General features: G+C 39.2%; 1 protein-coding gene across 3 annotated transcripts in view; it reads right to left on the bottom strand.

Moving 5' to 3' along the window:
- The window catches only part of LOC110105750 (IQ domain-containing protein IQM3), a 33,933-nt gene extending 10,632 nt beyond the window's left edge, over nucleotides 1–23,301 (bottom strand). For 2 of the 3 annotated variants that reach the window (XM_028693641.1, XM_020835365.2), the window contains exons 1-10: nucleotides 23,176–23,301; nucleotides 22,725–23,001; nucleotides 22,501–22,615; nucleotides 22,313–22,378; nucleotides 21,795–21,883; nucleotides 20,364–20,451; nucleotides 18,440–18,583; nucleotides 18,231–18,323; nucleotides 5,360–5,461; nucleotides 4,802–5,265 (exon numbers count right to left, since the gene is read on the bottom strand). In XM_028693641.1, coding sequence (XP_028549474.1) covers nucleotides 4,804–5,265; nucleotides 5,360–5,461; nucleotides 18,231–18,323; nucleotides 18,440–18,583; nucleotides 20,364–20,451; nucleotides 21,795–21,883; nucleotides 22,313–22,378; nucleotides 22,501–22,615; nucleotides 22,725–23,001; nucleotides 23,176–23,233 — 1,494 coding nt within the window. In that variant the 5' untranslated portion in view covers nucleotides 23,234–23,301 and the 3' untranslated portion in view covers nucleotides 4,802–4,803. The remainder of the gene's footprint in view (nucleotides 1–4,801; nucleotides 5,266–5,359; nucleotides 5,462–18,230; nucleotides 18,324–18,439; nucleotides 18,584–20,363; nucleotides 20,452–21,794; nucleotides 21,884–22,312; nucleotides 22,379–22,500; nucleotides 22,616–22,724; nucleotides 23,002–23,175) is intronic. The other variant, XM_020835374.2, reaches the window with a different exon arrangement.
- Nucleotides 23,302–25,852: the final 2,551 nt, after the last annotated feature.

The raw sequence follows: 25,852 nt of genomic DNA, 5'->3' as shown, positions 1-25,852 counted from the left end.
CATTTTAATCCCTTGGCTGAATGTATTAGTATGATTAATCAATGTTCCTGTTTGAACGCTTGAATGACTAGCTTGTGTAGAGGGATTGTACCATCAGAGTTTTAATTGGTTTTATAGATCCATCTACGGCCTAAAATATCTTTAGAAGGAGATGGTAGAACAAGAATTCATATTCCTTGTGATTGGAGAGCTTGAAATTCTTGAGACATGGCCTTGCACCATTTCTCAACTTTGAAGGCGACGAAGTAGCAAGTAGGATTTGAGTTGGAGGTAAGCATATGTATAAAATATACAATCTGCATTGGATTAAGATTGCCTGCTTGGAAACTTGTGACCATAGGCTGATGTTTGGTGGTTTGGATTTGACGAGTAGTCTGTGGGGAGTGTGAAGGTGGAGTTGCAAAAATGGGAGAATATGCCTGGAGAAGACAACTGGGATGTTGGTAGTCAAAAGGAGATGAGGAAAATAGATGAAATGTGGGTTCGCAGAGTGGGGTGGCTCGTATAAGGAATGGCAGTGAGGAGTTACATGTGTTGATTAGCAGAACGAGAATAAGTGAAGCGATTGAGTTGAGATGAGGTTGGGTTCGTATAGGATGAGGTACAATAGGAAAAGAGATCTTGAAACAATACATTATGTCAAATGAATGACTTGCCTATGATAGGGTTATAGCACTTGTAGCCTTCGATTGCAATTTGATGCGTAGCCTAGGAAAATAAAAAAAGCTAACTGTAGAGCTAGCTTCTGGGGTGAGTATGGTTGTAGCCAAGGATAGCATTGATAGCCAAAGGCACACAAATGAGAAGGTTTGCGACGGAGTGTTGGAAGGATGATAAGTGAAGTCCGTCAGATACTACCACTTGCTAGCTGGGTGATCAATCTTGTTTTAGATTTGACATTGAATGGTGAGAGCAAAGTTGCGACCTGTTCTGATGGAACCACCTGGATTAGATACGCCATGATCTCAATTTGTGGGAGGGTGGATTGGATGCTCTAGTTTGCTTTTTTTCCTTTGGATGTTGTGAGAGCTATAGATCTATGCTGAGCAAATTTCTTTGGGGTTCGGTGTAGAGCATGATTTCTTTGGGATGAACCGATGGTTGCAATTGCACCGACTTTGGCTTTGAAATCACATACATATTTGGTCATGGATTGCTCTCCATTGAGATGTGATGGATATATTTAAGGTTTGCAAGCAAAAAATTATGGTTATCCATCCGTCAATGTAGGAACCAAGGTTTAAGACAATGGGAAGAAGAGGTACAATGATGATGGGGTATAAGACAGAGGCAAGGTTTTGATAAATGAGAAGTCATACATTATAGTGGAGATTATATGTGCTAGAATAGTCGACACGGATGATTTGTTTGGGAGGCCATGGAGTTGAGTAGTTGAGGCAACCTTTGAACTCATAGACATATAAAATCTCGAGTACTCATTGTTATAAATCGAGCCTAGACCAGTTCAATCCGAGAGTCTTGCGAAATCTCCCTTCACGCGGGATCAGGAACTAGCCCCCCTCTCGTGAGCCGCTCTCCTTTCACGCAACTCGACCGAGCCCTCCTCGCACAGTGAACTAAGCTGCACGAGATAAGCCGCTCTCAAACCTGCTTCCTTACTTGCGCAATTGGGATAATTTCACAATCTTGTCACTCCTTTCAATTCTCCCGCTCCGTGCTCTCTCTTTTGCCATTTAAGGAGGCAAAGGAAACCTAGGGCAACCTATTCCTCATCTCGCAACAACCACTGTGCACTTTGTCTTTCCCTCACCTCTATGCAGCCATCAAACCTCCTCTCTTCTCCCTTGAAGCCGCCATTTCATTAATTGACGAAATCATCAAGCATCTTCTTCAAGGTTTTCTACTTCTCCTTCAATAGTAAGCACCATCTTCTCATTTCTCCTCCCTCTATTTTATTTTTCTTATTCCTGTTTATCAAGTCGTATAATCATGTTTTCTTCCATCATTTAACTAGTTTGATTTAGCGGAGATTTTATTTCATTTTTATTATTATTTTTTAATTAGTTTAGCTTGCTTTGGGAGGAAGCTTTATATATGTTTGATGTTTGAATTGATCTAACCTATATTATCTTAGATATTTTCAAACTTCGTTGTTTATGGCATGAATCTTGTAGGCTTGGCTATTAATATTCATTGTATTTTTAGGTGTGAATTATATACGATTTATGTTCCAAATATGTGTTCCCTTTAGTGTTACCTTGAATGTTAAATTAGGATTTATTGTTTGTAGGACTTTCGAGTTTTATCCTCGAAGCGTGATCCGCTAAGCATCTTTTGGGCATTGTGTCACACGCCTAGAAGTGTTGTTTTCTATTTTTGTATAAATGTATCATTCTTTGTGAGGGGCATAATCCATTCTAATTGTATTAGGTTCTATTATAACTATATAGATTTCCAATTCTATTTTGAATTCTTTAACATAATCACACATTTAGTAAACCTTCAACATGTGATAAACATAAATTTACCTTGATTTATTGCTCATTACTTCTTATACATGGAAGTTAAATTTCTATGTTGGAAAAGTTAAATTTATGTAATTTAGCTTTATTAAATAAAATGAATATCATTCCTGCAAATCATAGGAATTATACAAATCATACTTGACATGTTAATTTATATAATGTTTGTTGGTTATTCATAAAAGCATTTGTTCTATATGATTGTATGAATGTAGGCAGAACCCTATTGATTTTGAGCTAGCCAGGGTCGCCAGTCCCCTAGAGTGACGACTGTATAGGAAATCATTGGATTTCATTGGGTTGGTGTTTACCTTCTCGGTGGCCTTCCCGATAAAAATGCTCAGGTGGATGAGTGGCGTTATTCTTAGAGACAAGATATGAAATGAGCATATACGTGAAAAAGTTAGAATAGTTCCAGTGAGAGATAAGATTTGAGATAGTCGCCTTAGATGATTTGGTCACATAAAACGACGTCATTCTGATGACCCGGTTAAGAAACTAGATGCATTAGATTTGACTTATGTAAGAAAGATGGAGGTAGGTCTTGATTAGAAAATATTAGAAATGACCTTTCTTTATTATATTTAAATGAGAATTTACTTTTAACATGGCACAATTGAGAAAAAGGATTCATGTAGCAGACCCTATATAGTGGGATAAAAGCTTTATGATGTTGTTATTGGTGGTGGTGCTTACCTTCATGATGATGAGTATATGATAAACAAACATTAAATATATATACATAAATGTAAGAAAATATAAATTGATATGAATTGGAAACAAGAAATGACTTGCAAGTCATTATGAGGTACAAGGATACCTAGTGTGGTGCATTTGTAAACATTGAAGCGATTTGGCATCAATAACTAATTGACAAATAAATAAATATATATATATATATATATATTAGAATATGTTGTATAGAACATAACATATTTCATTACTGTTTTTGATATAGTGATTATAGGTTACTACTCTCATCTTTTGGTTGTTCATACCGCATGCCTCATTCCTTTGGTTGTTATAACATATCTCTTTTTATAGCAAGTCCTTCAAGTGTGTTTTTGTGAAAAACCACTTCAAGAGCAAGGTTACTGCAAATCATAGCAAATATACCTCAAGGCCTGTTGTCCCTTTAATTTTCATTGCACTAAAAGAGCTCTAAGAATTAAAATTTAAAAAAAAAAAACTTAAACCATAAACCCTTAAACTACTATAGTCATTCTCATTTCTATAGATCCAAAAGTTTTACTTCCTGTCTTTGACAACCCTCCTTTTCCTACTCTGAAAACTTACAAAGTATGGGCCACTTAACCTTCCTACCTATGAATTCATCAACCCAGGTTTCCCCTTGCAGGCAATAACTAGAGTATTAAAGATAGTTCTTAGAGCAAAAAATCTCTAAGTTTTTAATAGTAAACCTATTGTTTCTTACGCCAGTGATCTGCAAAACAGCTCAGTGCTAAAGATTTTCTAATATCAAAATTCTACCGGCATCAACATTGCTTAATAGCAACAAGAATTTCAAACATCCTAATCAGTTGATAAAAATGTTGGTGCAGATAAGAAATAGATTGAATAGGGCACCCTAAGTAACAAAATAGTTCCTGATTCACAAATCATTTCATTTAGGCGTTCACAGATCTTACATCGCACTAAAGATTTACTTTAATTGCAATGAAATTAAAATAAAAGATGTTCTTATTATTTAGGAAGCAAATGAGTATATTTCCATAATTTCCCCTCTTTCTATCCCACAATGATAAATTTCTTCAAAAAATCAATGCCAGCTGGCTGCCTACCCGTTTCAATTGCCATGATCTTATGTAACAATTTGGAAGTAACCATCTGATGCAAATACCAGCGTGCCAAATAACTCGGCCGATTTAACAGTTCATGCTGCCAAAAAGATAACATACTAAAGGAAAATTAAGGTTTCGTTTGGGACGACTTTTTTAGTGCTTCCGGAAGCAACTTTTCAGTACAAAAGTTTAGAAAGCTTCTTTAAGAAGTAGTAAGAAAACCGTCCCAAACGAAGCCTAAATCACCCAGATTACTTTACAGCTTCCACAATATATATACAATGTGCCCTGTGTGGAGAAGCCTGCTTGGGCACCAGCAGTTTCAGCTCCAAACTCGAGCAAATTGCTAGATTTGGGTTAATGATATAAAATACTTAATATTTTCGCATTAGGAGCAAATATAGCAGAGGTAGCTCAGTTTGGATGGCAAAATGTGACCACGGCAATGGCAGCTGAATATTAAACTTACTTGTTCAAGATTTAGCATTAGTGTTACTTGATGAACAAGAGCCATACCTTCACGAACATTTCTTTGGAGTGCGAGACCATGTTGGCGAAAGGTTCGTCAACTCCAAAGCCTGAAGCCTCAGCTCCACTGGATAATCTGCCACACACCCAATTCTTGGGCCAGCGCCAGTGGACCATTTGAAGGAGACTTGATGCCCAAGCTGGTATGAACTGGATTTCATCTTTGATTTGATCCTCTCCTGAAGTGCTTTCTCAGAAACATCCGTCTTTGGACTCTGAAGCCCCCCAGACAGAGTCCTTTTGTAAGCTTTTATTTCATTAACTTTTCCATTCTCAGTTTCAGAATTAATGGAGGTTTCTGTGGGTTGCTCTGAAGGTACTATGAAGGATCTGGGAGGGATTTGGAGAGGTGGGGGCTTAGAAATAGAAAAGGCGTCAACCACATCATCAGCTTCACCTTCACCTTCAGGCTTTTTGGTTTCTTCATAGTCTTCACTGGATGCAGAGCGTATCTGAGAAAACCAAAGAAATTTAACTGGCATAGTAGTATATTTTGAAGCAATGTATTTGTCGTCGGAAAAAAAGGATATGCTTCAATCCTCATACCACGACTTCAGTTAGATCAATCCCATTTTCTTTGAGGTAGCTCAAAAATTGGTTAAGGTTCTCATTTGATGGCTTGTAATGCCCGCTGTATGCCCAAATAGCCTGTACGCAGTTTGTAGAGCCAGATGTTGGAACTAGATTTTTTTTTAAGGCAGATTGATATGAAAATGCATGAATAAATATATTGAATAGAATTTAGTGCTAACAAGCTTAAATGATAGAGACTACAAAATTTATCGTCAAGATCCTGAGATTGAATCCCACCAATATTAAATTTTTATTCAGTACTCAACTTTTCCTCAGGAAAAAAAAAAATCCTTCATATCTAATTTCTTCAAATCTATATCTACATATATCTATATATTCTATATAGCATGTAGTAAGGGATTGAAGAGAGAGAGAGATACAAAGAAAAGGCATTTAAAAACTCTACTTTAAAATGAAGTTCTCTCAAAATTTTTGAAATTTTTGATTAATTAAATGTGGGAATGTTTATTTTAATTTAAAGACAAAAGCAGTAAAAAGAGTCAAAACACATCAATCTAATCAATTTAATCGAATATAATGAGCATATGATGTACTTTTGATGTATTACATTCTCATCCTAATTAATATAAAGATAAACTGTAAGAAATCTGCTATTGGACTTCTGTTTATCCATATCATTAAATTCAAAAACTAGAAATATGAGGAGATTGCTAATAAAATAAAATCAAAGGTTAGCTTGGCCAACTTTAAGGTTTAAATGGTCTAATAATACCGATAAGTTCTAAAATTCATAACAAATTCAGATCAAATCCAAAAAAATAATAAATATGCTATGAAATCAGGGAAATAAGGATTATTCAAATAAACAAGTAAGAAATACTATAATGGATCCTTCTGGCTTTCAGATTCTTACGGATTGCTTTAGAGATCATGTGTGAGGACATCCGAACTTGGAGAGTCTACCAGAGGGGTGGCCGTCGATCTATGGTCACGATTATGCTGCTATACTTTTGATCATCATTGTATTAGATTTATTATTGATGTATTAGTTTATGAATGCTATTGTAATTTTCCTTTTATGTCCCCACTTGAGGGCCTAGTCATGTGTATGCCCTAGGGGTAAGAAGTTGGTCTTTGTATTTTTTCTTCATTGTATTGGCTATTTAAAGTATCCCCCTCCTTTGAGAATTAATAAAAATTATTATGAAAAAATTTCAGCTTTTGTTTATTTTCTCTTATGTGATGTGAGAGAGAGTTTTGAAGACAACCTTAGGTGAGGGTGATGGATCACCCACCATCCGCAGGTGGGGGTGTCAAAAAATAACCCGACCCAAAAAATATGGGTTTGGGTCAACCCGTTAAAGAAACGGGTCGGGTTCGGGTCTAATTTCTGGACCCGTTTAGAATTCGGGTCGGGTTTGGGTTGACCCGACAACCCGAAATCAACCCAAAGTGACCCAGTCCGGGTCCGCAGTCACCTAGCTCACCTGACTGGCGATTGCCAGTTTCGAACCGGTGTGAATTTCTAAATGCGGAATCTCCAAGCGGCAATCCTTACTGCCATCCATCAGTTTCATTTGTGCCACGATGCTCCTTGTTCGCCTAGCCCTAGCCCCTATGCTCCGAGCCGCCTGATTGCCTCAATCTGGCCGCCTCATCTCACAACGGTTCACACTCGACAATCGACAGCAGACGGCAACGGACGCCGGCAAGCCGCAGCCCACAGGTCCTGCACTTTGACTCGGCAGCGAAGGCCCGCAAGCCCACGCAGCATGTTACCTGGCTTAGTCCGAGTCCCCCGCTTGTAAGCCCATACGCTCGGCCTTCGCCCAAGATGTCGGATGCCCGAGCCAATGACGCGACTCAGCAACTGCGTCGCGGGTTCACGTGTTGGGTCGAGTCAACCCGGCAACTCGTGCAGGTCGGGTTCGGGCATGGTTTAAAATTGCGCAATATGAGGCTCACCTTGAGGCCCGCCTTTGCGCAATTCCAGTAAAAAACGCCTCGATGCTTACACCTCGAGTTTTTGTTATGAGGCTTGCGCCTCAACTTAGTTGAGGCCCGCCTTAAGGCCCACCTCGCCTCACTGGCATGAGGCTTACGCCTCACGCTATATATATTAAAACTTATATAAATCTTGAAGTAAATGCCCGACATTGGACTCTATAGGAGAGGAGGAAGGGGAGAGAGCAGTTCATCACTTCATCATAATGATGATTCAAATGAAGAACACCTTATTGCTGACAGTGCTGATGATTTATGAGTTCTTATGTGATATGTCATTGCTATTTATTTTTAGAAATTGGAATTATATGTTAATGAAAAGAATACTAGGATTTGAGAAAGATAGAATTTTGAGTTGAACTATATTTCATGTTGTCTTATTATTGAGATATTTTGATTTCACTTCATATCTTATGCTTTTTTATATTTTATATTATTCACTCCTTAGTATTTAAAAAATTTATCATTTTATGTTTACGCAATCTTTTGATTTTGAGGCTTACGCCTCAAAACGCCTTGAGGCTTACGCCTCGCCTCACGAATGAAAAACTCCTCAATACCCGAATACGCAATTTTAAACATTGGGTTCGGGTTAATAATCCTGACCCATTTAGCTAAACGAGTCCGGTTCGGGTCAACCCGTTTATGTCCGTGTCAACTCGGGTTTGACCCAAACCCGACCCGTTGACCCGAATTGACACCCCTAGCTGCAGGAAGCATCTGGGCTTGTGGTCAATTCCCTAATTCCTATCCTCCTCCTCCCATAACGCCAGCCACCTTCCTCCTAGCCGCCGGTTTCAAGCCCCTCCACTATAGACGCCGACCTCCCTACCCCTCTCCTCTTACCCAAACCACCCGTCAACCCCTCCCTAAGCCGGCGACCTAGGCCCCCCTTAAACGGCTGGCCAAACCTAGCCAAAATCGGCGGCCAAACCCACCAACCAGCCGCCGGCCACCCACCAACCAAAACCCTAGCCGCCGAACCTCCTTTTCCCCTAACCTCCAACTTGCCTAAAATAATTTGTTGTTAATTTGGAAGGTTATGAATTTCAAATTCAAATGAATTTAAAATACAAATTCTTTCCTAAAATAATATAACCTATTTTAGGAAATCCCCAATCTATTCAAATCTTAAATCAAATCAGATTTAATTCAAATTTCACATTCAATTGAATGTGGACGTCAATTAATCTCCCTTGCATGGCAAGTCCACCCCTCTCTCCCATTCAATTAACCCACATTAATTCCCTCCCATTAATTCCCCAAAAAAACCCATTCAAGGGATGCTGCCCCCTCCTCCCTTCCTCTCTCTTATCTAATTAATTCCCACCCATTAAACTTTCCAATCAATCCCCTAATTCCCCTCCAAGCCCAGCCTCCCAATCTACCTCTCTCATATCTAAGTCAATTGCTCCACGAAACTCTCAAATCCCTTCACCCCCACCCACCCACCTAACGATTTCCTCTCTTTTCTGACATTCCTGAGTGCTGTCCTGGATTTTCAGCGAAAACGTCTTGCTGTCCTGCACCTATGAAGGTCACTACCTGCTACCCAAGAGCTCCCAACCCCCTATAATTGATGTTCAGGTTTCTGGCCATCTCTAGGATTGTTGTCCTGAACTTTTTAGCGAGGAGTTTTGCTGTCCAGCCCTCCTGAACGAGACCGTTCGCTGTCCAGACTTTTCTGGACATTGTTGGATGGCTGTCCAAGGAATTCCAACAAGAAGAGTTGCTGTCCTGCTCTCCGGAAATCCACTACTTGCTGTCCCGAAGTTCCAAACTTTGATAAAGATGAATCCCTCAGAATTCATCAGCCAGTACAGGCGCTTGCTGCTTCTCCAAATCTTTTCCTTTCTAAGTCTTACCATAACTTGTGGTCTTAGTTGATTCATAAAGGTTGTGTTAACACCCTTCGCTAAGCCTAGTAATTTAGAGAGTTGAGTAAGAGATATATTTTCATAATGACTAGTCTCATCGTTAATATAGGGATTTATCGTTGAAAACCTTTCATATATGATATGCTTGAGTAATTGATTCTTTTGTGATCTTAGCTTCCAATTGTGTGACTTGGCCTAAGCTAGTTTCACCAATTTTTGGTTTTATTTCGTTGTTTAAATCACTAGAAGTCTTTTAGTTAATATTACTCTTTAAATTAAGGCATGCAAAATTTTTATTTAACATTGCCTAGGCCTTTAAGTTCTGCTTCATTTGGTATCAGAGCATGGTTTGCATTTAGATGCGTGTTATATTTTCTTTCTTATTTGTTTAGCATCTAAATCGCATCCTGCGTGCATCATTAATTGGACTGCTAACATATTTAATCTCTTTCAATTTGCATATCTCTGAGTTACACTTAGATATTAGGATGGATCCAGAACAATTACACAGGAATCTAGATCTGTTGGTAGGTCAGATGAACATCATTAGCCAGCAACTTCAAGAAAACCAATCCGATCTAACTGAAGACGGGGCGATTCGACGCATTAGAATGAGTTAGGAATCATCCTACACCGTATACACCTTCTAGACCTCCTCCACTGTATGGGGACGATGCCTTTCCAGATGAGGGACACTCCCGTGCCCCTTATCGAGCTCCTCAGTACGACTATGAACATAATCACGATCTTAACACCTCTATTGAAAAACATCAAGGTAGATGCCTCAACCTTTGACGGTACCCTTGATCCCCAACTCTTCCTAGACTGGATCAAGGGAATAGATAGTTTTTTTAAGTGGTACAATATTTCTGAAGCTAGGAAGGTCAGATTCGCTGAAATGAAACTCATTGGCAAGGCTAGTCAATTTTGAGCCAACCTAGAAAGCCTTAGAGAATCCCGAAATGAGTATCCCATAACTAACTAGCCATCGATAAAGCGCAAGCTCAAATAGAAGTACTTACCTCCCTCATACTTCCCTAGACTCCTAGACAGGTGGAATAGGTTAACTCAGGGCAACAAACCAGTCAAGGATTACATAGCATCCTTTGATGATTATCTGATTCGCTGTAAGGGGGAGACCTTTACTACACCCGCACAAATTCTGTCCATGTTCCATACCAGGTTGCGTGAAGACCTGCGCAATAAACTGTTTGTCCGGAACGTTACTACCTTAGAAAATGCCTATAGCCTAGTGTTAGACCTTGAGGATCGACCTCTCACCACTTGAGTCGACGCCAAGACTCGAGACCTTCCTACCGACCCTCTAGTGGATCGACCTCTCACCACTTCACTATTCGACCGACACCTGGAAACCCCGCCCGACCACCTTCTTGTCCCTCCACACCTCGCCCCGACTTTAAAAACAAGTGTCCCGCCCTGGATTTCCCTAGGTCCCACCCGGGAAAGTGCTTTCGATGCCACGGGTAGGGGTGTCAATTTTTGATATGACCCGAAACTCGACCCGGAAAAATCCAGATTCGGGTTGAACCTGTTAGCAAACGGCAGCACTCGCACCGTCACGCGGACTCCGTCTGCATGCGCGTTGCCGCGGACACTGCCCTCACTCGCGCAGTCGCGAGCTTGCTTCTTCTCTATCTGCTAAATCGGGTGGTGTCGTGTCAACCTAGCAACCCGGTCGGGTACGGGTTGAAATGTACGACCCGTTTGCAAAAATGGGTCGGGTTCGGGTTGACCCGTTTTGATCCAGGTCAACTCGACCCGAACCCAACCCGCCGACCTGAATTGACACCCCTAGCCAGGGGTATAGGCATATCTCCTAACAGTGTTCTAGCCCCTACAAAATTACAATTATTGAGGAAATCACTGAGGAAGAACCTGAGCCCGAGGTTGACCAGATTCACCAAGTGGATGATGACGGTGAATTCTTTTGGGAGGATGACGACACAGTTATCATCTATTGTATACAAAAAATATACACCTCTCCCATCTGCGTGGTCAGATGCACACTGTCACAACCTGTTGCCACTGATGATTGTCGTAGGACAGCAATCTTTCATACCTACACTAAAATAAAAGATAAAAACATCAAAGCCATAGTGGATAGTAGCAGCTGCATCAATGTTGTCTCCTTTAGCATGGTGTCTAAACTCAGTTTGTTTGTTGTTCCTCACCCTAACCCATATAAGGTAGGTTGGGTCAACTCCACTACTTTGGAGGTAAAGGAATGAAGCCTCATATCTATCTCCTTCACTGACTATAAGGAGAACGTATGGTGTGATGTGCTTGAAATGGATGTCAAACAAATTATCCTAGGGCGTCCATGGCTCTTTGATAATGATGTCCACATCTATGGGCGTTTAAACACCTGCATGTTTGAACATGCGGGTAAAAAGATCAACCTTTTGTCATCACAACCCAGAGTTAAAGAATATCCCAAACTCAATTCAATCAAGCCCAAGAAGGGTCTGAACCTTGTAACCGCCAAGGTTATGGATTCTGAATTAGCCCTAGGTGCACCCTTGTATACCTTGGTTGGCCGTGAGACTCCCACTGAGTCTGATGAACCTATCCCTCAGAAGGTTCAACCCATACTGAGTGACTTCGCTGATGCCTTCCATGATGATCTCCTTAATCAATTACCTCCACTTAGAGAGCATGTCATAGATCTTATCCCTGGAGCCTCCCTCCCTAACCTGCCCCACTATCGCATGAACCCCATGGAACATGCTGAACTTAAGAAGCAGGTGGATGAGCTAATGCAACGGGAGTTTATCAAAGAAAGTCTTAGCCCATGTGTTGTGCCGGCCCTCCTTACACCAAAAAAGGATGACACTTGGAGAATATGCGTTGATAGCCTTGCTATCAACAAAATCGCTATCAAATAATGCTTTCATATCTCGAGGTTAGACGATATGTTTGACATGATGACGGAAGCCACTCTCTTCTAAAAGATTGACCTTAAGAGTGGATACCACCAGATCCTGATCCGACCCGATGATGAGTGAAAAATTGCCTTTAAAACTAAGGATGGTATGTATGAGTGGATGGTCATGCCATTCGAGTTGAGTAATACCCTGAGTACATTCATGAGAATCATAACCCAAGTGCTGCGCCCCTTTATGGATAAGTTTATCGTTGTCTACTTTGACGACATCCTTATCTAAGCCAATCTGTAAGTCAGCACTTACCATTTAGGGCAGGTTTGTGAAGTCTTAAGGAAGGAAAAACTTTATGCTAATCCTAAGAAATGCACCTTTCTTGTTGACCGAGTCATTTTTTCTGGGATTTATCGTGTCTGCCCAAGGGGTCTCTGCAGACCCCGAGAAGGTGAAAGCCATTGTAGAATGGCACGTTCCTCAGAACATCCGGGAAGTCCGCAGCTTCCACGATCTAGCCACCTTCTATAGAAGATTCGTTAAAAACTTTAGCATCATTGCATCTCCTATCATTGGCTGTCTCAAGAAAGATGATTTTCACTGGAGCCCGGCTGCCACCAAAGCCTTTGAGGAAATTAAGACTCAAATGGTGGAGGCCCCAGTTATGAGACTTACTTACTGATTTATCCAAAATCTTTGAAGTGACCTGCGATGCTTCGGGGGTCAGAATTGGAGTAGCCCTGTCCCAGGAAGGTCACCCTTTTGCTTATTTTAGCGAAAAGCTAAATGACATTCGACAACGCTATTCCACGTATGACAAAGAGTTCTATGCTGTGACTCAATTCCTTTGTTATTGGCGACACTACTTGCTCCCGCAAGAGTTCATTATCTTCTCGGATCATGAGACTCTTCGTTACATCAACTCCCAGAAAAAGTTAAATGCGCGTGATGGGCTTTGGGTAGAGTTTTTACAAGAATACACTTATACCCTTAGGCACAAGGCAGGTGTTGAGAATAAAGCTATTGATGCTCTCGGTCATCGTATGATGACCACAACCGATATGAGAGCAGAAGTTGTCGGATTTTAGCAAGTCAAAGAAAACTATTTGGAGTGCCCCAACTTTAAAGAAATTTACTCCCTTTTGTCTACAAGTAACACATATCTTGTGGATTATTTTCTCTTAGAGGACGGATATCTTTTTAATGCTCAAAAGCTTTGCGTCCCTAGCACTTCACTTAGGGAATTCCTTGTTTGGGAACTTCATGCTAGAGGTCTTGCCGGACACTTCGGCCAAGATAAAACCATTGATACAGTAGAGTACCACTTCTTTTAGTCAAGCTCAAGAAAGATGTTGGTAAAATGGTCAGTAGGTGCCACACTTGCCAACTGGCCAAGCAATATAAGCAAAACACTGGTCTCTACACTCCTCTACCTGTTCTCAGTTGTCTGTGGCAAGATGTTTTCTCAGTTGTCCGTGGCAAGATGTTAGCATGGACTTTGCCCTAGGCTTCCTGAAAACTTTTCGTAGGAATGACACCATCTGTGTTGCAGTTGATCACTTTTCCAAAATGACCTATTTCCTACCCTATTCCAAGATATCCAACGCCTCCGATATTGTCAAACTATACTTCAATGAGGTCATCAGATTACATGGGTTACCCAAGACCATTGTATCTGACAGGGATGTCAAGTTCACTAGTTAGTTCTGAAAAATTCTCTGGATGAAAATGGGCACGGCACTAAGTTGCAATTTCCTAAAACCTTTCATCCTCAAACTGATGGCCAAACTGAAGTGGTCAATAGGAGTTTAGGTAATTTGTTAAGGTCCCTAGTAGGTGAACACATTAAGAATTGGGATTCCCAAACTCTCCACAATTGAATTTGCCTACAATAATTATGTGAACCGCACCACTGGCTTAAGCCCTGCTGAAAATGTTTATGTCAATTGGCCTCGGCCTCGTTCGATATTAGACGTTTGGAGCTTCCACGAACTTACAAATTTCTACCGCTGTTTTATTCATGGATTTAATATTCTTATGGCGCCTATCACTAACTATTTAAAGGCTAAACAATTTTCTTGGGATGAAGAGAAACAACGTAGCTGAGAATCTATTAAACAAGCATTAACTTTCACTCCTGTACTAACACTGCCAAATTTTGATTTGCCATTCCAAGTGGATTTAGATGCCTCTGCAATCGTCATCGGTGCTGCTTTATCACAATCAGATGAACCGTTTGAGTATTTTAGTGAAAAACCGAGTCCGACGAGGCAAAGGTGGATTGTATATGAATAGGAGTTGTATGCAGTGGTCCGAGCCCTCAAATATTGGGAAAATTATCTGTTGCATAACGATTTTGTTTTGTGCAGTGATCATCGTGCCTTATAGTTCATCAATACACAAAAAATCTTAATCGAATGCATGCTCCTTGGGTCTTGTTTCTTCAAAAATTTACCTTTATGGTGAAACATAAATCTGGGAGCCAAAATCACGTGGCCGATGCACTTAGTCGTTGAACCGCACTTCTTACTCAGTTGCAAACTGAAATCACAAAGATTGATTGTTTGAAGTATTTGTATTTCGCCAACCCTGATTTTGCACACCTTTGGCAACTCTGCTCTTCAGGCCACCCGCAGGGAAATTATACCATTCGACATGGTTATTTGTTTAAAGGGAATACACTTTGCATTCCTTGTTCTTCATGGCGTCAAAAGCTAATCTAGGAAGCTCATAGCGGTGTCTTGGCCGCTCATTTAGGCCGTGTCAAAACACTAAGTCAGCAACACGCAAGGTTTTTTTGGCCGAAATTACATTGCGTCAAGAATATAAGGGCAATAAGCAACATACAGGGTTATACACCCCATTACCTGTACCTGACTCCATTTAGGAAGATATTAGCATTAATTTCATTTTGGGACTCCCTCGGACAAAGAAAGGATATGATTCCATAATGTTGTCATAGATCAATTTTTTAAGATGGCTCATTTTATTGCTTGCAAGATAATCTTAGACGCTATTAATGTAGCTCGTTTGTTCTTCAACGAAGTGGTCCGTCTGCATGGTTTACCTCGCAGCATTACTTCAGAAAGAGACGTCAAATTTATCAGCCATTTCTGGCGGGAGCTTTGGCGGTGCCTACACACGGCTATCAACCTTAGCCTGCATACCACCCACAATCGGACAGCCAAACTGATGTTGTTAATTGAACCTTAGGAAGTATGTTGTGCTGTTTAGTGCAAAGTCACCCAAAATAGTGTGAAGAGTTCCTTGGACAGTCTAAGTTTACTTACAACTCGATGACTAGCCACTCCACAGGAAAGTGTCCTTTTGACATTGTTTATACAAAGAGCCCAAACCATATCTTTGACATTGTTGTTTTACCTAAATGCTCCGACATCAATACACTGACGTATTGCAGGAGGTTCAAAACAAGTTAATTACATCCAACACAAATTACAAAGAAGTGGCTGATCTTCACTACCGCCTACTGATCTTCAATCCCGATGACCTTGTCATGGTTCACAAGAGAAAGGAACGTTTCCCGGTTGGCACCGATTCATAACTCAGTTCTCGCAAGTTTGGGCCAATTCCAATCCTCCAACGCATAAACGACAATATTTACATCGTGGAGCCTCCACCTCATATAGACACTTCAGCTACCTTCAATGTCTTCGACATCACTGCCTATCATCCACTAAACGACTCCACCATTCACGTGGACCATGAATCTCTTCGAGCAGGAGGGACCTAATGCGGTGCCGTAACAGTATAAGGAGGACGACAACCTTCCGTCACTTGCAGTGTGCACATTCCTCTCACGCTCTGCTCCACTCGTTCCTTTTTACCACGTCACTACCATTTTAATTAGTAGTTCTTTCTATATAATGTTTTACTTTAAAACAAATAGAATTACTTACACTAAGTTAGCAGAACCGCAGTAGGATATATATAGCAAATGGAAGCAAGAAGAGCATAATAGAGAGAACTTATTTCACTGTTTTATTGATTTATGAGTTCTTGCCTAGGTAGCTTGTGTTTCGCAGGGCTTTGCTGCTTGGTATCACACCAGATATGGATTTAATTATTAATCTATTTTCAAAAATTATAGTTTGTATTTGATTATTATTTTAATATTCTATTTTGTAAGAAAAAATAAACTAAATTTTAATTAAATAAGAAATTATTATTAAAAAATTAGTTTTAATCAGTGTATGCATTATCATCATTTATATTGTAGAAAAAAATCTAATACAATGAATGAGCAAAATAAAATATTATTAACTTCTCAAATTAAATAACACCTTAGCTCTAAAATTGTTAGAATAGTAGCACAGTCAATTATCCCAAGCATTACACATTTTACTTTCTTGTTTCTAAGTGAATAGAGTGCCTATTTTACATGCCACGGTGGCGCGAGTAGTACCGAGTTACAGTACCGAGCGATACTGAGTTCCAATACCAAGCGGTACCGAGTTCCAATACCGAGTAGTATCGAGTTCCAGTACCGCTCGGTACCGAGTAATATCGAGTTACAGTACCGAGCGGTACCTAGTTCCAATACCGAGCGGTACCGAGTTCCAATACCGAGCGGTACCGAGTTCCAATATTGAGCGGTACTGAGTTCCAGTACCGAGCAATACTGAGTTCCAATACCGTTCAGTACCAAGCGGTACCGAGTACCGAGTGCTAAGTACCGAGTTTCGATATCGAGCCTATGATTAAGAAAACGAAGAACGAAGAAAACGAACCTTCACTGCTCACGTCGTCTTCACTGTTCGCGTTGTCGAGCCGCTCCGTCGACGAAGGATGATCCTATCGACTTTAATGCTCGCGTCGTCAAGCCTATTTGTAGACAAAGGATGATCCTGTTTGCTTCTATGCTCGCGTCATCGAGCCGCTCCTTCAACTATAACGAAGAAGACGAACACTTGTGTGGAAACGAAAAACCTAGCTCTTTGAAATGTTTCAACCGCATAAATGAATATGGATATTGAGCGGAAACGCCGGAAAGCCGAAAACAATAGGGTAAATTGCGGCTCCATTTTTTTTTTAATAGGACACGCGTATCTGATACGCGTGTCTAGTCAAATTTAAATAATATTTTAATCGGACACGGCAAAGCCGTACCCTACACGTATCTGTGCAGTATCGGAAGCGTATCCGTATCCGACACGTGTCTGATACAGCATGCCTCGTAAATAAGAGTATCCATGCAACATAGATGCCACCTCAACACTACTAAGCAATGAAAGTACTTTAAAGAGATCACTAGCTTATTTTCCAATTGCAGGCATCTATGTTCCTAAAGCCTGAGAAATGAGAAAAGAAATCTATGATCCAATGCGCAATTACAATAAATTCCTGTTCTACTCACAGGAATTCCATAGAGAGAAACAACAAAGACAAGGATCATTTGCATTTCACAAAATATGCCGATGTAGCAGTAGTAAGTATGAATAGAACTGATAACAGACAACGGAATTGTAGGTTTATCATAAAGTTGAAATGGGAAGTAAGTGTTTAGTAAGCTTTCTGATCCAATGACATAGTAGAGATGTAGTTCACACTCACTAGTATGCTGTCACATCAGTTCATTAAAGATTAGGTATGGTTTGTATGATCAAATGGTAAGACTACACAGTATAAAATATGCATCAACTGAAGGACCAGCGTTGTAATATAGAAAAAGTATGAGGAAGCTCATGAAAGTTGAGATATTATAAGACACAGAAAGAGGAGGAAGAGGGTGCGGGGGTTCAGTTCATTAAAAATTGGCTTTTTTCTTATCAGATCAAATGGCAAGACTACGGTAGATGACATGCATTAACAGCAGGACCAGCTTTCTAATAGAAAACAATAATTGGAAAGCTTATGAAAATTGAGATATCAATAGAAATATATAAAAAAAAGTAAAGGGCATATCCACCAGGCCAGTGCAAAGTTGGGGGAGAAGTCGATATATGAAGCCTTATCTCAGGATTTGTTAAGAGGCACTTTCCATGATTCCAGGCTTCAAGTTACCATGGAAGTAACTAAGCCGTTACTCTAGGCTTGCCCTCTTTCGTCAGACATACAAATATTAAAATATAGGCCAGTACATCTTACTCGAAGAAATCCATCCTCTGCAGTGAATCTTCCAGCTACTACAGTACTCCCTCCAGCGAGAAAGCTGGAATGTTGAAACATTCCCCTCTTTTTCTGGATGTAATGAGAAAAAAAAATTAGCTAGCCCAAACTCCATTGTTTTTTACATCTATTAAATATCCTAGCACAAGAAGAAACTATTGAAAAAAATGATTTGCATCCAATAGTACCACTCCAGCATATAATCTCCGTGAAGTAGACATTACAAATATCCATTTTGCTCCTTTGGGCCACTTCGTATCTAGAGGTTGAGCCGTTCGCTTGTGTACAATTTTCCCATTAGCTAGCACATATTCGTAGTGTTCACGCTCTTGCTAAAAAAGTGAGTCCACATGCAGTAAGATGCAGTGTAAACATCAAATTGGTAGTGAGATTCGATAAAACTGAACGAAACCAAAAGGCGGTGTTGTTACTTGTTGCTCTGTATGAACTTAATCACCAAAAATCAATTATTCATTACCAGTGACTGAAGTTCTATTTTTTTTCCTCAACCAGTGACTGAAGTTCTAAGAAATTGATTACTCATGATTTAACTTTTGTTCTTTCTGTCCAGGTATCAACAATAAAAACGAAGAGTGGCACAAACACCTCTTCTCCCTAATTTACAAATAGCAAGTCTGACAGAAAATTAGGGTATGATGTAACAATTTTTCTTCCCAAGTGTTCCTAGTGAAGCTTCTTGATATTTCAATTAGAATTTAACAATATCATAAAACGAAATATGAAAATACTATAATATTCTATTGAGAATGCTCATAATATTAAGAAAAAAAATTCTTAGTTTCAAATGACACAGAAGGAGAAGACACGCAAATTATTTTAAAGGGTTTGTTTGATTTGCTTAAAAAATGAATGCAAAGTAAAACATAATATAATGTAAAAGGAATACAATGCATTTGAAATGTTTGAAATTATTTGAATGAGTATAAAAAGAATGCAGATGATTACTTTTTCCAATATGGCTTACAATAAAATGAATGTAGTGTAAATACCAATATTAGTGGTGGTTGGTGGTCGATGGGTAGCAATGGCGGGTAGTGGGCAGTGGTCGACAAAGGTGGATGCGGTGGTTGTGGCTAGGAGACTAGCGAAGGTAGCGGGTGGCAGTGGCGACTAGAGGTGGTGACAATAGCCGGCGATGACAGGTGGGGGCAATGACTGGTGATGATGATGGGGTGGTGGCTAGCGATGCTTGAGGTGTAAAAGGAATTCGTTGGAAAACGATCGAGTTTAGACTACATAAAAAATGAACTATGAAGTAAAAAATAAATTCAACAAATTTTACTCTGAGTTTCTTTTTCATCAAATCAAACCCCAAAATTTTGAATTCCGTGCATTTGAAATACTTCACACTCCTTTTTCAATAAACTAAACAAGTCTAAAATATATAAGCCGGAAGTTAGTTGAGATATGATGTATGAACATGTTAAGTAGAAGTTATGTGAAAACATCTAGAAATTCAATTTATTTGAGAAAAAAAACCTATAAGTTATAAGTAATTCTGATATCTCAAAGTCCCAATGTATTCGCTACAAGAGAAACATAAAAGTGCTCGTTACGAGAGAGACATAAAAGTGGCCGTCAAGCTCATTGTGTTTTCATCATACTTGAAACTAGATTTAGAGAAAAATTTGAAAACAGGTCATATCACTTTATAGGAACAATACTATGTTAAATGAACCAAGCGCCAGAACAACATTCACTCTAAATAGTTAATTGTTTTTCAAAACAATGGCGTCCAACACTTCTTCCCACTTGGTACCAAATAAAAATTGAATTAACACTTTTGCAGTAGGCTAAGATTAATTTTTCATACATATTTTTTTCAATTAAAATCTTAGTAAGATTACATTAATCTACAAGAAGAAATGAAATATTTTCCTAGAATGCAGAAAGATAAAGCTGTATTCATTATCCACATTCCAGAACCTCACCATTGGCATTCATAAGGAAAATGATTAATTGGCTACACCCTTTCAAAAAATTAAAACGTTTAAGTGAAAACACAAGGATATCAGTTCTTGACATCAGCTTGAAAATGCACAAAATTATATGGGTAATGCTCATAGTTAGGAGTTGAGTTGGAGAACGCACAGGGCCCAAATATTTTATGCATTGTTGTCGAAGTAATGACCTAGGGCATTCCTTCAGTTCCACATTTTTTCCATCACCAAGATCCAACCTACGCATCTTAAAAACATTCCAATTAGAAACTGTAAATTTGGCAGAGAATATAATTCTTATGTTGTATTTCATATACAATAATCAAAAGCAGTTATGTACACATTTCTATTCTTCCCCTCATGTTCCTCAATCTACTGGTTCAAAACGGCAGAGCTATTTATCATTAACACGCTAGCAAAGCTAATTTCAACTGAACATCAATCAATCAAAGCATAAACTAATCTAAAGCTCATACTAGATGACAATTTTGTTTATTAATTCTCGGCAAGTCTTTTTTTTCTAGGAGAGGGGAATACCTTCAGCATGTAACTGATTAGACTAAATAATTGAGTTTATTTAATGTCTTAGGATTAATAGGTTCGGCTTTAACGGAGGTGGATTTTAACAGAAGCAGAAATTGACAACCACCTAAACATGTAGTCATCCTATCAACCAGTGGCAAACCAGAAGGTGAGCTCACAACTACATGTGGATTGGATTCCAACTTGCCAACTACAGCAGGATGGATATACCAGATTCCACGCAAGTTCCAGTCACCCTAGGCCAACGTTCAATACTCTTTGTTGCATAGATCGTAGGATACCATCCACTGAAAGGGGAGACGCATCAAAGCCAGCTTTAGCAGCTGAAAAATTGTGCTTTTTCTATGTGAGAGAAATGAGCATGTATGAGAAAAGGTTGGAATAGCTCTAGTGGCAGATAAGATTAGAGAGAGTCACCTTAGATGGTTTGGACACATAAAACATCAGCCTTTCAACGATCGGGTTAGGAGAGTAGATGAATTGGATTTGACCTATTTCAAGAAAGGTAGAGATAGACCTAAAAAGAGTTGGCTAGAAAATATTAGAAATTACTTTTTTTTTATCAAATTTAAATGAGAATTTGACTCTTAACAAGACATAATGGACTCCACGTAATGGGATAACGGCCTTAAGGCTTGATGTTGTTGTTGTTGTTGTGCCTCTACTTTCATGCAAGCCAAAAACACATCACTACAAAATTGAAATACTAAGAGTTCAATTTAGAAAATTACTATTTAAACATTTATAATTTAGTAAATGATTATTGACTTCTATCAAATGAAATTGATGCTACATATTGCAAACTTGAAAGCGCACAATCATTCAGTCCATATGTATAATCACATTAGAAATAGGAATCAAGTTACATCACCATCAGCTTCTTTTGCCTAAGCCACTTTGATTTTGGTTAGATTGAAGCAGGCAATCCAAAGTGAATGGAAGGCCATGATGAGGAAAGCAGACATTGGCAGTTGGAGATAACACAACTAGAGTATAATCATGATGTAATTAGAATCAAACTAAATGGGGAAGAACTCACCAGTAAAAGAAGGGCTGGCCAGCATCACTATCACACCATTTTTCATAGTAAAAATGAAGATTGTGCCCATAGCGATGTCTTGGATCAATCTATACAGAAAAGTAAACAAAAAAAAGCCTCAACACCGTTAACTTCAATCTGTAGTATTTGAGGATCGAAGGAAAATAATTTCAATATAGTGCAAATTAAGCGTAATTCATTCTCAGTATCTACGGCCAGCTTTAAATCCATAACTTCTTCTATAAGAGGACACTAGTAGAAAACAAATAAAATGGAATTAAATTAATCTTTTAGAAAATAAGTTCAAATTATATTAAAACGTGATATAGCCACGTACAGGCCTTTGATGCCATATTATATATGCTACCTGAAGCCTATGCATCTGAAGGATAATTATTCTACTGAAAGTAATAATAACAATCCCGCAGCAATCTATAGAATTCAGCGCAAGTAGCCAAAAGTAAAAGAAAATAAATAATAATAATAATAATAAAAAGAATCGGAGCGATAGAACCTACAGCTTCAATCCAGTGCTGAAAGGCCAGCTTTAGAGCCTTGCTATCCTTGGATAATCCCTGACCAACCTGCCGAAAACAAAACAATCTCGGTTATTAGTACTATAATGCTCCCCCATAAATTAATTAAAGTACAATGCAAATAATCTTAAAATTGTAGAGGGAAAACTAAACAAAATGAAAGATCTAACCTTTGAAGCAATAATGCTTATGCGGTTCCAGCGCGAGATCGCCGATTCTGGTTTCGAATAGTCAAAAAAAGAAATCGTGCTATGATTCAGACGAGCGAAATCAAGAGCTTGCCACCTTTACAGAGCACCCGGATTAAGGAAGATACATATTTACAACATCCTTGAAAAATACGTTTTAAAAAAAGGAAAGAAAGACCGAACCGATGTGAAACAGGTCAACCTACCAGAGTTCTTCTGCGAGGACAGCGGTATCCGCCAGCCTCCGCCGAGTGCGATAACTCCTGTAAACCTTCTGAAGCTTTGTTGCAGCTGTAGCCTCCGATCTCCCTCCCACCGGCGCACCACCTGTTTCCAACTCAGCTCCATTTCCAATCGACGGACCAAGGATTATCTCACCCATCTCAGCCGTTGACATCGGAGACATCACCCCACTATCTACTAAGTCCTCGAAGGTCACCAAGGCGGAAGAGTGAGCATTCTCCGTTAAGGTCAAGGGATCGCCTGCAGAAGCATGAACTCCATAATTAACCGGAATTCCAGAATCAAACAAAGTTAAGCATCATCGAATCCGGAACCCATCGGCCTTCCCCCAAAGCTCCGGCTACCGCTGACTAGAGATCCTGCGGCAGAAAATGGCCATCGTCCGATAGCGATTCAAAGACGAGATTCACTTACCGATGAATGCCGCAGGCGCATGATCGAATCCATGTAGGGTCACCGTATCCATGTCCATCGGCGATTCTTCAAGAGAGTTTCCGGAGAGATAGTGAGAGCAGCAAGGAGAAGAAGCTCGGATTTCACTGTAATTAATGATTTTTTTTTCTAAATAAATCATTAAAAGATGGAGGTTGGGGTGGATGGAAATCCTATGTAGATACTGGTGCACAAGTTTTGGTAGATCAAGCAGATTACTGTTCGATTTACTTTGGCAATTGTGATAGATGTTTCAATCCATTGATTGAAGGTGATAAATAGAAAACACACGAATCTCGACGAAATTTCGAGGCCAAAATTCTTTCAGTTAATGTTTTGTGAAATTTGATTTTATATTTTTCATAATACATATTAATGATAGGCCATATTTGCATTTAAAACTTTCAAAAATTAATAAATTTGGGATTATCTGAACTTCTATTTCAACAAATGTGTAGTCGAACTCAACGTATTTACAATTAGGTGAACCCTTCAACACTACAAGTGGTCTTATTTCACTCAAAATGAGCTCAAATCAAACACGTGAGACATATTTGAAAAAAAAATTCTCCTATTATGACGTGCTCATAATCAGATCAAGTGGCTCAATGAGATGATTTTAATGAGTGCAATATAACTCGATTCTGGCATCTTGAAGCCACTCAGATATTTGATAAGCCATATATGATTAAGAGGATCAATAAGGACTGTATGATAGAGTTTTTTTTATATTATGACTAAATTTACCAAGGTTTTTAAAATCGGACCGGACCGGTCAGTTCAACCGGTTGAACTGTGAACTGGTCGGCCGGTTGGTTCTAGCACTTCCCAAAATAGTTGTTGAATCGGTTGACCTGATGGTCCGACCGAATAACAGATGAAGCAGCGCAAGTTTTAAAAAATTGTGGTTTTGTTTAAACACAACCTTAGCCGTAGGATTTGGATCAAGTAGTATATGAGCGAAGTGAAGAATAAAAACCTAATAATATAATTCTATTCCCTCTACCTCTCTGTATTTGCGTGAGCAGACGAAAGTCACGAAACTTCATGTTCACGACATTCGGTCGTTTGCGAACCAGACTAAACGAGCGCCATTATTCTTCTTCAACATTCTCTTCTCCTATTCGCCATTATTCATCTGATCGTTTGCGAACTAGACTCGACAAACCTCTCTGTGTTTGCATGAATAGATGTAAGTTTTCGTAAGTTTTTTTTTTTAAATGTTTGTGAAGGAAGTTTATGATGGATTGCAATTTTGTTGGTTATTGTATTTAGATTATCAGTTCTTTTCTAAAATAATTGTTTCTAGGTTGCAATATCTGTCCAAACAAAGATTAGAAAATGCAAATGTCTGCCCAAACAAAGATTTTACTGTTCAAATAAAGCTCATCTTCACCAGCACTTTGACCTTTTGTCTCCCCATCTTTGTCATCATCCCCATTAGAGAGGATTCACTCTTATGGCTGTCAACACAGTTTCTCCCATATGGCCTCCATTGTTTTATCTTTTGTCCTCGTCTCCAATTGGAAAGCATGGCATTGCCTTGTATAATCTAAAAGACTGGCTTTTATTTCTTCTATAGTTCCATTATTTCTTAGCTTATTATTTGTTCTCAATTTCTTGGACATGTTGGATTGCTATAATTTCGAATTAATATTTCTATTTGATATTCTATGTTTGTTCATTACTTATTCTATGGTTTTTCATTACTTATCTATTTGATATTCTATGGTTGTGTTGTACGTGACCTCAGTAAACAACCTGCAATCAAAGGTTAGAAGACAAGCAGAGAAGAAAACGTAAATGGCTCTGAATGATTCATAGTTCATTAATGCCCCCAGCTCCCCCAATGCTACAATATATAAAGTATAACTTAGGGAGCAAATCCTGCCTTAGCCGCCAGAGACAGTGAGGCAGGCTAACAAGATAACAGAGATAATGCTCACACAACTATTCTCAGGTACAAGGAACCGGATAAGCTATTTATATTTGTCGGTATATTCTAACGGTCCCCCTCAAACTCAGCATTGGAGGATCGAATGGTGAGTTTGTCCCTTAAGAGCGAGAAGTGAAGAGGGGATAATTGCTTAGTAAGAATATCCGCTATTTGATCCGTGGAATGAATGTGACAAATCGAGACAGCTTTAAGCTGTATATGTTGACTTATAAAATGATAGTCAATCTTAATATGCTTCGTGCGAGAGTGGAAAACAGGATTGTGAGCTAACGCAATAGCAGAAGTATTGTCACAAAAAATTGTTGTAGGCTCAGACTGAAATAAGGATAGATCATCCAGTAAACGACGAAGCCAAAGGATATCAGAAACTGCAGAAGAGAGTGCTCTATATTCCGCCTCAGTCAAAGATTTGGCCATGGTAAATTGCTTTTTAACAAACCAAGAAACAAGAGTCGATCCTAGATAAGTACAGAATCCAGTAACTGATTTACGATAGACTGTATCTGAAGCCCAATCGGCATCAACAAATGTTGTGAGTTGGAGTTTGCCGGGTGTTAACGGAAGGCCGAAGGATTTGGTTCCCTGTATATACCGTAAGAGCCTCTTAATAGCAAGAAAATCTGCATTCGTAGGTGCATGCATATGCTGACAAATGGAATTCACAGCGGATGCAATATCTGGACGTGTGATGGTAAGGTAGTT

This window comes from Dendrobium catenatum, unplaced genomic scaffold (assembly GCF_001605985.2).
Source record: "Dendrobium catenatum unplaced genomic scaffold, ASM160598v2 fragScaff_scaffold_334, whole genome shotgun sequence".
In the NCBI taxonomy this organism is placed as follows: domain Eukaryota; kingdom Viridiplantae; phylum Streptophyta; class Magnoliopsida; order Asparagales; family Orchidaceae; genus Dendrobium; species Dendrobium catenatum.
This window is presented reverse-complemented; position numbering and strand designations above follow the sequence as displayed.